Source organism: Pyxicephalus adspersus, chromosome 8 (assembly GCF_032062135.1).
Source record: "Pyxicephalus adspersus chromosome 8, UCB_Pads_2.0, whole genome shotgun sequence".
NCBI lineage: Eukaryota > Metazoa > Chordata > Amphibia > Anura > Pyxicephalidae > Pyxicephalus > Pyxicephalus adspersus.
The window spans coordinates 46111388-46123787 of record NC_092865.1 but is presented as its reverse complement, the minus strand read 5'-3'; the positions used below and the strand labels follow the sequence as shown (position 1 = coordinate 46123787).

Genomic DNA, 12400 nt, shown 5'->3' with positions numbered 1-12400 from the left:
ATGTACAAAACTATGTGTTAGGTCACATGTTATCGTGTGTTGAGGTACCACAGCCAATTCTTTAACAGACTGCCAGTGAGCTAAAAAAAAAACATTAAATGGCCCCTATCGTTCTTCTCCAGTGCACGGAAGTTACGCACATGGGTGCCATCTGTATGTTGTGGTGTGAAAAGTCCACTGTGGTGACCTCTGGTGGGCTGGCAGGGTGGTGTCACCAGATCTTTGAGGATATGCAGCCTGGAGGGCATGTCCCCTGAGTATAGTACAGGGACCTTTGCTCCTTTTTGTGCAAATAAATAAGTACCAGCCATTGTCAGGGGCGGGGGTCACACAAGGAACTACCAGGGAAATAGCAGATGGTGCTGTGTCTTAGGTACAGAGAGCACTGGGACTTCTCACACTTGCAGAACATCCCTACTGATTCTACCTTTTGACTGAATTTGGTAAATATAATTTATTTTTCCCGATTTATATGAGCTGCTTCTCCACCCCTTAGATTGTAAGCTCTTCGGGGCAGGGTCCTCTTCTCCTGTGTCACTGTCTGTATCTGTCACTTGCAATCCCTATTTAATGTACAGCGCTGCATAATACGTTGGCCCTATATAAATCCTGTTTAATTATAATAATAATAATAACTTTACGCTCCACCTATAAGTGATCTACAGATTTCACATTCTTCCCCTTTGCAAAGCAATGAAAGAGCTCCGCCCCTACACATAGATAATTTACAAAACTCCGCCCATCACACGTAAAACAATGGCAGAGCTCCGCGCACTCTATATAAAGCCATCGTGGAGCTCCGCCCACGCCACTGGAAGCAATTGCTAAGCTCCGCCCACGTTTCATACTCAGCTACAATGCATGTACCCCTAGCCGAGTCCTGAAAGCGGATTGGTGCCAGGTTTAGAGGGCGGGGTTGACTATTTGACAAACGGAGGGTTATGCCTACCAGTGTGCACGAGTTTGGGCGCGTCCCCGCATTGATTGATATACTGCGGATGTGGGATGTAGATCCCTGAGCACGCCTGCTAATCACATGACCTCTGACCATATACTACTTCTGCTGAGAGAATAACTCTCCGCCCCAATTTGGCGCATTCTCATTCATTTCCCTGTAAAAAGCATTTCACTCGTATTTAACGAATATGACACCTAGCTGGGACTGCAATGCAGGAGACAAGAGATTAATCTCCCAGTGTAAAGGAGGTGGGCGGGGTCTTGTGATCGGTGGGTGAAGTCATGTGATCAATGAGTAGGGTCAGGTGATTGACCACCAGACCATGCGCAGTATAAAGGGGCAGAGCAGAAACGCGCTTAAGCTCGTGCACAGTGGCAGGACGATTGACATTTATGTAAATTTGGGACCCCATTGTACGGAAAAGAGAGAGCGGAGGGCCCCCGAGGCCCCTGAGGAGCAGTATGAGCTCCAGACACTGTGCTGAGGGTGAGAAGGATGGCAGAATTAAAGTTTACGTGTGAATTGTGTACAGGAGAAGGGGGTTGGGGGGTACATTATAGGGAGAATTTTGTCTGTGAACTACAGGGAGAATAGGTAAGAATTCATTATAGGGAGTATGGGGGTACATTGTAGGGGGTGGAAGGGATTGGGGTGCATTATAGGGGGGTGCAGGGGGTTGTGGTACATTGTAGGGGTGGCAGGGGTTTGGGGTACATTATGGGGAGCATGAGGAGTTGGGCAGGATTTTAGGGGGGCTTGGGGTACATTATGGAAAGTATAGGGGTACATTATAGGAGGGGCAGGGGAGGTACAATATAGGGAGTTTGGGGGGTGCAGGGCATAAAATAAGGGGGGCTTCCACCCAGTGATAACGGGGCTCTCTGTCTTTCAGGGGAATCCGGTGTCCGACATCAGGCGTTGCAGAGGACCAGAGCTGACATCCCACCCATCGATGTGGACGTGCTGAAGGATTTGGAGATTCTGACACAAGATGTCGCTCTGAAGGTGGATCAGATGATGAAAAGTCTGAACAGCACCATACAAAATGTGAGTCACACAGATTGCACAGCTTCTCTTCCTGAAAGGACGGCACCATCAGTGTTCAAGAATCATCTGGGGGGTCACCCCAGGGTTTGTGCCATTCTTGTGACACAGATCAGCCTCTCCTGCAGCCTCTTGCCTTGTGGTTGGATACAAATCTACAATGTTGCTGTCTGATCACTGGAGGAAGGAGACTGAGGAAATGTTTCTTCCTGCCTGCAGTAGACTGATAACATGATATGTGTTTTCATCCTTGTAATGATTTGTGATTATTGCTTTACAGATGACGGCGCTCAGCGTTGGATATATCCAGACGTACCGCGACTCGGTGGACAGCCTGGGAGAGTCGGTAGATATGAGCATAAAGGTAAGTGACCTGAAAAATGGCTGATGGTGGTTCTGGTGATGTCATTGATCAGATAGGCTGGGGGTTTCCATCATTTTGTAGAGCATACAATCCTTCATTAGTATTATATGGCACACGTTGTCAATGGCAGTGACACATGGTTTGTTGGAGTCTCCCGGTGATATAATTTTAACTGTTGATCCTGCCACTAGATCTGTTTATTTTCAACTTTCTTTACCACAATGACAACACTGTTTATTCTGCTAAAAAAATTGTTGTAGCGTTGTCACCCAGTGAATATGGAGTATGAGATGGCTACTATAATGAATAGGTTTGTGTTCTGGTATTATGTTTATTTCACACGACTTTATTTATACTTTGTCCATATTTATATTGAGGCCATGCAGCGTAATGACCATTATAGGGGTTGGGACAAATCTACCCTTACACTGGGGACCCTCCTGTACTGCAAGTGTTAGTTTCATCTTTTACTCCAGGATACCCCTCACACCCCCGTTATCTGATGCCCCGAGTTGTGGGCAGACTCTCTCCTTCCTCACAATGCAACCGTTTGATTGCCAATTTCAAAGTACATCCATCTAGGACTGCCCTGTCCATAGAATGACAACACTACTGCGCAAATTCACTGTCTAACAGACAGCTTTGTCACCTCCTGTAGTGATCACCTGACTTGAACTATTGGCTATCCTTGGGAAGAGAGGGGGTGCAAACCTCCTCACTGGGGTCACAGACAGCAGTAAAATCGGACAGAAGCTGTATTTCTCTCCTTTTTCCAAATGTGAAACAAAGTCGGTACAGTTTTGAGTAGAGCACATTGAAAGCAGCCAATCGCAGTCTCATGTTCAGCGTTTTGGGTGGTGTTGGGGATAGTAATGGGTTTGATTGACCGACAGGCAAGTAGGGGCCCAGCAAATGTAATCTTGGGTGCCTTAATTCAGCACTAAATAAAAGAATATACAGGGGTCTGTATTTGTGCTTACAATGGAGCTGGAAGACCATGTGGACTAATAGCGATCAGGCAGTATATATTAAATCAACTGTCTGGGCTCCCACTGATATCCTAGTCCTGTGACCTGTTTGAGGCAAACTGTGCTGTGGTCAGGGATTGGGACAGACCACCAGGGAGAGCTGATTGATCGATGATACATGGAACAGTTGCAGCACAAAGTAAAAAACGATACAAGGGATGAGTGCAGTACGATGTCTGACCACCAGTGGGAGCAGTTTGATAAGAAGATGCAAGGAATTGGTGCAATAGGTGAATTGGTGGTGTCTGACCACCAGTGAAGTTTCATGAGGCCCTGCAAACAACCAATAATCCTGACCTCTCCTAATGCTCTCTTCCTTTCCTAGGGAATGTACACGCTAATGGCACGCTGCGAAGAGCTGGACCGTTCCATGCAACCCATCCATGCGCTGGCCAAACAGATCAGAGAAATAAAACGCACGCTGGAAATGTTTGAGGCTTTATGTAAATAAATCATTAATTTAGAAGATTTCTGTTTGTAAATAAAACTGATAACCTGAAACGAGTCTGGGTGGAGCAAGTGTGTAAAATGCTGGATGGGGGTGTGTGTGGGGGGTGGGAGTTATGGATAATCACAGATGCCCACAGCCACCCTGTAGAGAATGAATAGGGGCAGATGAGGGCCTTCTGATGACTGCCAATTGATGAATGGCCTTAGGCTGGGAAACCCCTCAGGGCTCACTGTGATCATTTTTTCCTGCATTTGGAATATGGATCTTTTCAAGACTACAGCAGATAATTTTAGGTTTTTCTGTCTGCAAGATCAGCAGATTTAGACAAGGACAGGAAGTGAGAAATCTCTTCTAAGCAAGGGAAATTCTCTGGTTGCCACTGAAGAAGTGTACACATCAGGGGATACGGTATCCCCCTCTATACTTGTTCTGGTGTCAACCAACATTCTGGGTTTTCTAATTGTTGCTGAAAACTTCCTTTGCTTTAGGAGCATAAATAAATATAAAACCCTCCGTTATGTTCCTTAAATCACAGAGTGCATTACCGATATAACATTTCCCTGGAGATTTTCCTAGTTTTCCCTTAAACTGCCATTAGAAAAGGATTGTTTCATACTCATGTCACACCACAAGGTGGTGCCATGTCCTATGCACCTTGTGTAACAAACTGTTGCTACCAAAGATATGAGTTGATTACACATTTTACATGACAACACAGTGTCATCTACTTGTGGCCAACAACAATGCACATAAGATCATTTTAAAATAAATACCCATCCTATGTAAATATACAACATAACCTGCAAAAGTCAATGTGATTTTCAAGTCAATGTTTTCTTGTCGATTAGAGTACCACCTGCATTTTGTGCCCCAGGTTTATACTCAAATCAATGCATTTTCTTGTACCTCCATTTAAATTTGAGAATTTTTGGCATATAGGAATGGTATTTTACCTTCATGAATATCAGAGTCCATCACCCATAAAGCATTAATTCTTGCATGAAATTCTCATTACTATAATTCATTCCATGATATTCATCTAGGAAATAATCCTCAATTCTTTGTTTAGTGTTGGGAAAAAGCCTGATTTTTTTAAGCAGTGCAGCATATTTTATGCAGTCGGCCTATTCCCCATATCCCCACTGCCACCTAAATAAAACAATTACTTGCAGGCGGGTTCCTGTAGGTGCAGACTATACTACCTGGGCACTTGATAATGGTTCCAACCCTTCATGTACTGGTATGGAAATACTCCATGGAATGTGGTGGTGCTTTGTGATTGGCTAAGCTGTGTCACATGTGGGGAGGTGGATCCTCAGTCCTGTGTGAGCTCTGACTGCAGCAACACAAAGTGCATTGGGCTCATGGTGAGGGTGAAACTGGGGCAGTCTTCCATTTCTCCTGGCTCTTTTAGAGAAAGTGTATCATATGCAAAATATAATTTTGGATTTAATATGTGCTACCATAGGTAAGGGGAAAAGTTACATTTTGGTCCCCCTGATCTAATACACATTTATTAAGCTCAATCATAAAGTCTGCAATAGAAAACTGACTTACCTGCTCACCTGGGCTCTATATATAAATGATTCCCCCCATAAATTCCTGAACTTCACTGACAGATGGTCAGGTCTCTCTACTGATCTGCTTTCAGTTCCTATTAAAACAATGACTCATTCTGCCATGTAGTGGCCAATTGTCAAACGTGCACCGCTGTGACAATAGGAAATGAAACAAATAATGAGGAAATTGACAGGAACCATTTTTAAATAGAGCCCTAAAGGGATACTAGATGGGTTTATACCTTATGCCTTGTCCAGTAACCAGACACCTAGAGGTGAAGTTATACCCATCAGTTTCAGAATAACTTCCTGTGTCCACAGAGAATGCTGGGAGAAAAAACAGATTAAAAATGGCCTGACCTTTCGGGGCAAAGAACTGCACACCAGTATGGTCTTCAGTCTCCTTACAGCTGATTGTTTCCCAATTACTGTTTAGACATGCCTTGTTCTGCACGGTAGCTCCACGTAGAGACAGACGTCTCAGTAGTTTTACAATGTAAGAGCTGCCCCTATGATGATTGGTGAGGTAACAAGGATGCAGGAGGAGAGGCAAGCACAGATTCAGAATTTTTGACACATGGAGATCTTTGCACTGCAGATCCTCAGGTACAGCTTCCCCTCCAGCATGGACAACATGGTATAAAATGACAGTCACATAAACCAATCTGGTGGGATTAACATAGAGCAGTGCCTTGGATCTCACACTGCAAAGTACAGAGCAGGAATGGTTTATCACTGCATTTTGTCAAAGGTTAAATCTAAGGTTAATGCTTTACCACACTCATAGAAGACAGTAAATCATCTTGGAGTTTAGGTGCACTTATTTCAATATGTTATGCAAATGATTTGCAGCTCAGGTCTAGCTGGAATAAAATTCTGGAAAAAAACACTTGGATGGGCTAATCTTTCATATACATTGATGGACGCGTCATAAAGAACGATTGAATTAAAACCCCTGATCAGTTATCTATCGGTGGGACCACAACAGGCAAATCAGAAGACTGCGAAACAAACAAGTCACCGTATACATTTATTTTTACACAATTTATAGATACGTAACACGGATACAAAAGAAAAAATAAAAGAAACGTGGAAAGCGTCTCATTGGCACGATGACCAGTTCTCAGAACATCTTGTGTTTTTGTAGCGCGTTTCGCGTCGTTTTTCTGCAGGCGACGCTGGCAATGAATCAAAGAACGCTGCACAGGAATGATGGGGGGAACATCTACGCTCAACCGTTGTAAACGTGAAGTGTTCAGCCAGTGTACAGAGAGGAGGACGAGGGGGGTAATCGGAGACAGACATGGAATTAGAGGATGAGAAGTCCATAGCGTATTTCTGTATATAAAATATTTTAGTCACAGGTGGACTGTGGGGGGAGGGGGGGTTTATGTCAGCGTTTCGCCTTTGGTAACCTGAAACAATAGAAGATATGGATTAAATAAAGCAATCTGTAAATACCAAAGCAATGGAAAACAGAAGATATGAAAGAGCTCTGCCTAATGTTCACAGATATATTGCACACCGATCAGCTCAATCATGACCCCTTCTGGCAGGTGAAGGCATGGTCTGGGTACAATGGCCCCTGACATGAAAGGGGGGATGTATTGGGCAGGAGATAAACAGTCAGAAAATGGACAAAATTTAGATCTAACAAGGGCCATATCAAGATGGTTTGGCAATGGGTCAGAGCACCTCCAGGGTCGGGCTTGTGTGTCCCAGGTATGCAGGGGCAGTACCAACAGTCTTAATAATGCGCCCAAAGATCAGTGAGTGTGCATTATATGCATATTTGCAGCTCTTTCATATACCGGGCAACCTTTTGGGTCTGCAGGACCCTCAACAAAAGGAATTCACACAGAACCAACAGCAAAGAGCAAATCACACACCCCGGAGACATCCATATCAGACGAGGAGTCCACCGTCCATTACAAAGCAGCACAGCAGACTGGCAGTGAAAAGCAAGGAGCATGCACACATGAGAAATAACCAATGCAGCTAAAGAGAACCTGTCATTGTTGCTTTATCAGACATGACTCCTCGTGTACAGGACCGCATGTGATGCACAAATGTAATCTGCCCTGAAACTAGCAGCATTCCTGGAAGTCTGCTTCAGCAACAGTTATGATGACCGGATCTCTTTAAGCTACCAGTGCAGTGGAAGCAAGGGGGGAGGTGGTAAAATAAAAGTCCCCAGGCCCCATCACACTGTCAATCACAATATACATATACAAGAGAAATATTTGTTATTGATGTACAACCTTATTCATTTACTCACCTTCAACAAGGCCCAGAAACGGGCTGCCAGGTACAGAATGGCCCTATGCCCACGAGGCCTCACCTCGGGGTACGGGGCTAGAAAATGTACTTGTAAACCAAACAAATGGCTTTCAGGGAACAATATGGGCTCATTTGCATAAAGCCAGCCTATGCTTACAAGTTCCTCCTGAGCTGTCTGTGATATACATGAAGGCAGGGATTTCCAAAGCTTCATAAGTACCCAAGGTCTCCTTAATTCTGCCCGACTAAGAGGTGGAGGGTAAGTCTTCATAGAAATGGACATGGAGGGGGGCAGTGTTACTTGAATAGTGGCACTCATGGTCTTGTCAATTTTGTAATAAACCCTTGAACCACAGACATATTGGAGGTTGAAGCTTTTCTGGGTTGGGATGAAGTCTTCCTGTTGACCATTTGGGGCCCTCAACGAACCCAACAAACCACTGGGCTGAATGATGGCAGAACAAACCAGTTTACCCCCACAGTCATACCAGCCGCACTGGCACCACCTGACCTGCTAGGGGGGTTCATACAAAGAGAGCACACACAACTTTGTCAAGGTAAATGGACTTTATTATAATGTCAGCCCAATCATAAAGTGAGCAGAGCCCGGAGACTGGCCGTATAGCATGCACAGAATCTACAGACAGAAAACATTATAAGATATTATGGACCCAACTGACACACAGACCAGCAGTGGGTTCTGTGTGGCTCCTGGTGACTGGCACCTTACCAGCTGCCCCAACCGCTACACTGATCCTTAATGATCGAATGCTTGAACATTTAACAGCAAAGCTGCTCACTAGCGCCCCCATTCATTCCCTATGAGTAGCTGCAGGGTGCTTTGCAAAAACTGAACCTCCCCTCTTATCCAAACCACAACCACCAATATAATAATATTGTGGCATCAATGGGGACGACGTGATTGGCTGTCTGCAGTTTCATATAGGGAACAAACTACTGATGAGTTACCAAATCCTGACCAGGAGGCTTCACCATCACAATTTGCACTGTCACTCCCGCCATGGGTGGGACGCTGCATGTAACATCCCCACCATCGCTATCAGATGTCTACCTAAGGAACTGCATACAATGAAGCTGAACATGCAGGAAAATAATTACAGGGTTTACATTCACTTGAATTACATTCTGGTCATTCCCAACCCCCACTTCCCCTTTCAGTGCTGGCACTTCCTGCATGTCGCATGTTTAAATTTTGGCACTTCTATGTATTGCAAGGGGTCAGCGCAGGGTTTGCAGTTAGGTTGTCGATTCTTCCAAATAAAGTAAAAATAAACCCTGGAATCCAACCTCCCCCAATAATAAACACTGATTTACTATCACCTCACATTTACAATTCAGACAAAGTTATATTTTTATAAAAACATCCAAACATTTCCGCAGGTTAAAAACTTGAAGCAGACAGAAGATTTGGGGGAAATAAAGGACGGCAGCCATGCAGCTCAGCGATGGTTTCATGCAGCACAACAATTATTCTAAAATCGTCACCATTCCGGAAGGGGAAGCGTAAAGTAAAAATAAAGAAAAATAAAAATGTGAGATAGGAAATTGTAGAATCACAGAAGAGAATTCTGTCCATGCAAAGCCAGAAGCCAGTCAATAAGTGATTGGAAAGAAAATAAAGCGTTTCTGATTTCTTGCAACCAATTTAACTTCCTGAGCCAGGAAAAAGCAAAGATGACAACAGCAAGAAAATGAAGCCGGGAAGATCCGGAATGTGGGATTCTGGAAAGACGGAGGGCTCCGAGTCCCTACTGGTTCCATCAGGAGAGGAAGAGAATTTACCCAATGGGAACGCAGCACAGCAGGGGGGAGGGGTTTCTTTCCTGTCCTGGTGACTCCCATACTATACAATCTCTGTATGGGTGTCACAGAGACAGGAAGTAGGCGCAATTCTTTGATAATTCTGCTTCAGCACACCAAGTCAATGACTGATGAGCATTATTAATGCAAACTGTTCAAAACAAACATGGAAAGAGGCTGCGTGTATGCGGTGACACCATGCGCAGAGGGCTGAGTCTTCAACATGCATAATGGATGCTGTAAAGCCTGGCCATAGCGGAGAGAAATGATAAAACGTTGGGCAGTTATGGGGGTACTACAGGGGGAGTGTCAGTCAGGAGAGAAGGACAGAGCCCAGGGTGCCATTTATGTCAGGTGAGTCGGGAGGTGAGGTGCGGGTCAGGTTGGCGGCCTTTGAGCCCGCGCCGCAGGGCTCTTGTAAATCTCTCCTGACTGGGCCCATTAATGAGGGGTGACAGAACAGATGTAAAGCAGGCGCTGCACCTACCCGAGCCTCAATGTATTCGATTCGTCTCTCCAGCGCCGTCAGCTTCTCGTTTAGTGTTGCCAGTCGGGAACGGCAGGACATGTCTGACAGGGAGAGAATACACATCAGGTACAGGACAACCACCAATGTGTCCCATTCACCCCACTGATCAGGCTTGCAGATGCCCCATGTGCCCACTATGTATGGTGCCTGCAAACACCCCACCCCATGTGCCCTTTTTCTACAAAATAAATCAAATTTTTCCCCACCCTACATCTCCTTTTCTTTTCTCAAGTAATTTCCCCAAGGATGCCCAGATACGCCATTCCTGCCCCAGACCTGCCCTCTCCCTAACCACCTCTCATACACCTTGTATGCTCCCTGCTACCACCAGCATGCCCACATACACCCTCCCTAACCCAATGATGTCCCTATCTGCACTCTCTGCCACTCTGACACCCCCTCTGTTCCCAGGAAGCCCTCCCATGCACCCCTTCTGTCTTCACAACACCCATCCTTGCCCCATAGATGCCCATGACACCTCTATACACCCTATAGGTACAAGGCGTGCCCATAGACCTCCTGAAATACCTGCATACCCCTCCACATACCCACCACACCCCATATACCCTCAGGGGGGGTTTATTGGGTTCCAATCCCCCCATGCCTCCATACACCCAATATTCACCTCATGTACCCTTTCACGCTATACTCACATATTTCAGAAAGCCAACAAACACCCTCCCAGTACGTGGGGCATCCATGTACACCTTGTATGCCCTTCCCACCCCAAAGAGATGGTCATAATTGCCTTATTTTACCCCCAGGATGCCCACACACCTTCCCTCGGGATGCCAGCATACAACCGCCCTGCCCCATGTATACCCGTGACATACACTTATGTGTTAAAGATTCCCATACCCCCCATGTGTTCCCACCCTTCCTGCCCCAGGGATGTCCACTTCTGCCCTGGGATGATCGCCCACCCCATCCATTCTCTCTGCTCCTGGGAAGCTCTCATTTGCCCCCCCTGCCCCATGGATACCCATGCCACCTTTTTAAATACCCCCGATGTACCCAGGGTGCCCATATACCCACAACATCCAACCCATATAACCCTCCCCCACACACACCTATATACACCCTATATTTCCCTAAAACACACACACAAGGCGCCTGCTCCCCCCAGGGCACCCCAGAGGCCCAGCTGTAACCCGGCCATTATCAGAGGGGGCAGTTCCGTCCCTCCCCCACATTTTACGACGCCGCCCGCCGAAGATTACCGAAGGAGTTGAGGAAGTCGGCGATCTTCTTGATGCTGCTGGTGATGACCTCGATGTACTCGCGGTTGGCCCAGTCCTGGTGGATCTCTCTCTGGACCGGGTCCTCCTGGCTGGCCATCTTCCTCCTCCCTTCTGCCTGTCACCATACAGCGCCCCCTGCCGGACACCCCACAGCCACTTTCCTTTCTGAGGCCCAGGCGGCCATCTTAGAGCTGGGTGAGGCGACCTATCACAGAGTGCTCCGCTATCTCGGTTTCTGGCAAAACATACCCTACGTCGGATGTGACGGCCATGTTAGATAGTGGCGGCACTCCCTTAAAACATAGCTTGACGCCCATGTTAGCAATGGGCAGAGGTAAATGACGCATAGCCAGGCGCCATCTTGGAAGCTGGCAGTAATTGCACGCACAACACAAGTCGCCATCTTTAAAATGGGCAAACCAACCATTTAACTTCAAGTGTTGAAGAACATTATTTGAACAGAGGTTACCAAACCCGAACATAATCAGTTTATTGCAAAATATAGGACTGATTAATAGTACTTTGCTATTCCAATGCTTTCAGACCTGTGCATTTCTCAAAAGATTAATAAGACGCATTTACAGGAATGCAAGCAACAATATCTGCTCAGATAGAATCTCTAATTGGAATTTATTTTGTTATTCAACTTGAAAGCAATGAAGGAAAAAATAGGAGGGCAAATCACATGCATTGCAGCTGATATCTAATACTTGTATATACTAATATCTCATATAAAGACCCCCAGGGTGGGCAATGCACCATATCATATATTGTATATTAAATCTTGGTGACCGGTTCTCTTTTTCGTGTCTTCCAAGGTTATTCACGGCTCTTCAGATCAATTTCTCTGTGACTCTGACTTGTCTGTTGTTGTGGATTGTCTTGGCTCATTCATGCTTTAGGGATGATCTGTAAAAAAGTGAACCTGTAATAGCCTGCAAGTCACCACATTACATTTCCAGCTAATCTCTGGACCTGGGGGGAATTGCTGGGATCCCATGGCATATATGGGTGCCACAATTTCAGTCCAATCCAAAGCCCCCTTACACTTGTGCATTTTAATAAAATGGACCGATCACCATGTTTTTACCATTACATAAAAGTGTGGCTAACCTATAAAATGTT

At 45.6% G+C, this 12400-nt stretch overlaps 2 protein-coding genes across 2 annotated transcripts; one reads left to right on the top strand and one right to left on the bottom strand.

Moving 5' to 3' along the window:
* The first annotated feature begins 1283 nt into the window (after positions 1–1283).
* On the top strand, positions 1284–3895 carry BORCS6 (BLOC-1 related complex subunit 6). The gene is made up of 4 exons (XM_072420420.1): positions 1284–1444; positions 1851–2005; positions 2283–2366; positions 3720–3895. The coding sequence occupies exons 1-4, from the start codon at positions 1420–1422 to the stop codon at positions 3843–3845; spliced, it is 390 nt and encodes a 129-aa protein (XP_072276521.1). The 5' UTR covers positions 1284–1419; the 3' UTR covers positions 3846–3895.
* A 2526-nt stretch (positions 3896–6421) lies between these two features.
* On the bottom strand, positions 6422–11440 carry BRK1 (BRICK1 subunit of SCAR/WAVE actin nucleating complex). Its single transcript, XM_072420421.1, has 3 exons — positions 11255–11440; positions 9993–10075; positions 6422–6819 (listed from the first exon to the last, which is right to left on the bottom strand). Exons 1-3 carry the CDS (start codon positions 11370–11372, stop codon positions 6793–6795), a joined length of 228 nt encoding a protein of 75 aa, XP_072276522.1. The 5' UTR covers positions 11373–11440; the 3' UTR covers positions 6422–6792.
* Positions 11441–12400: the final 960 nt, after the last annotated feature.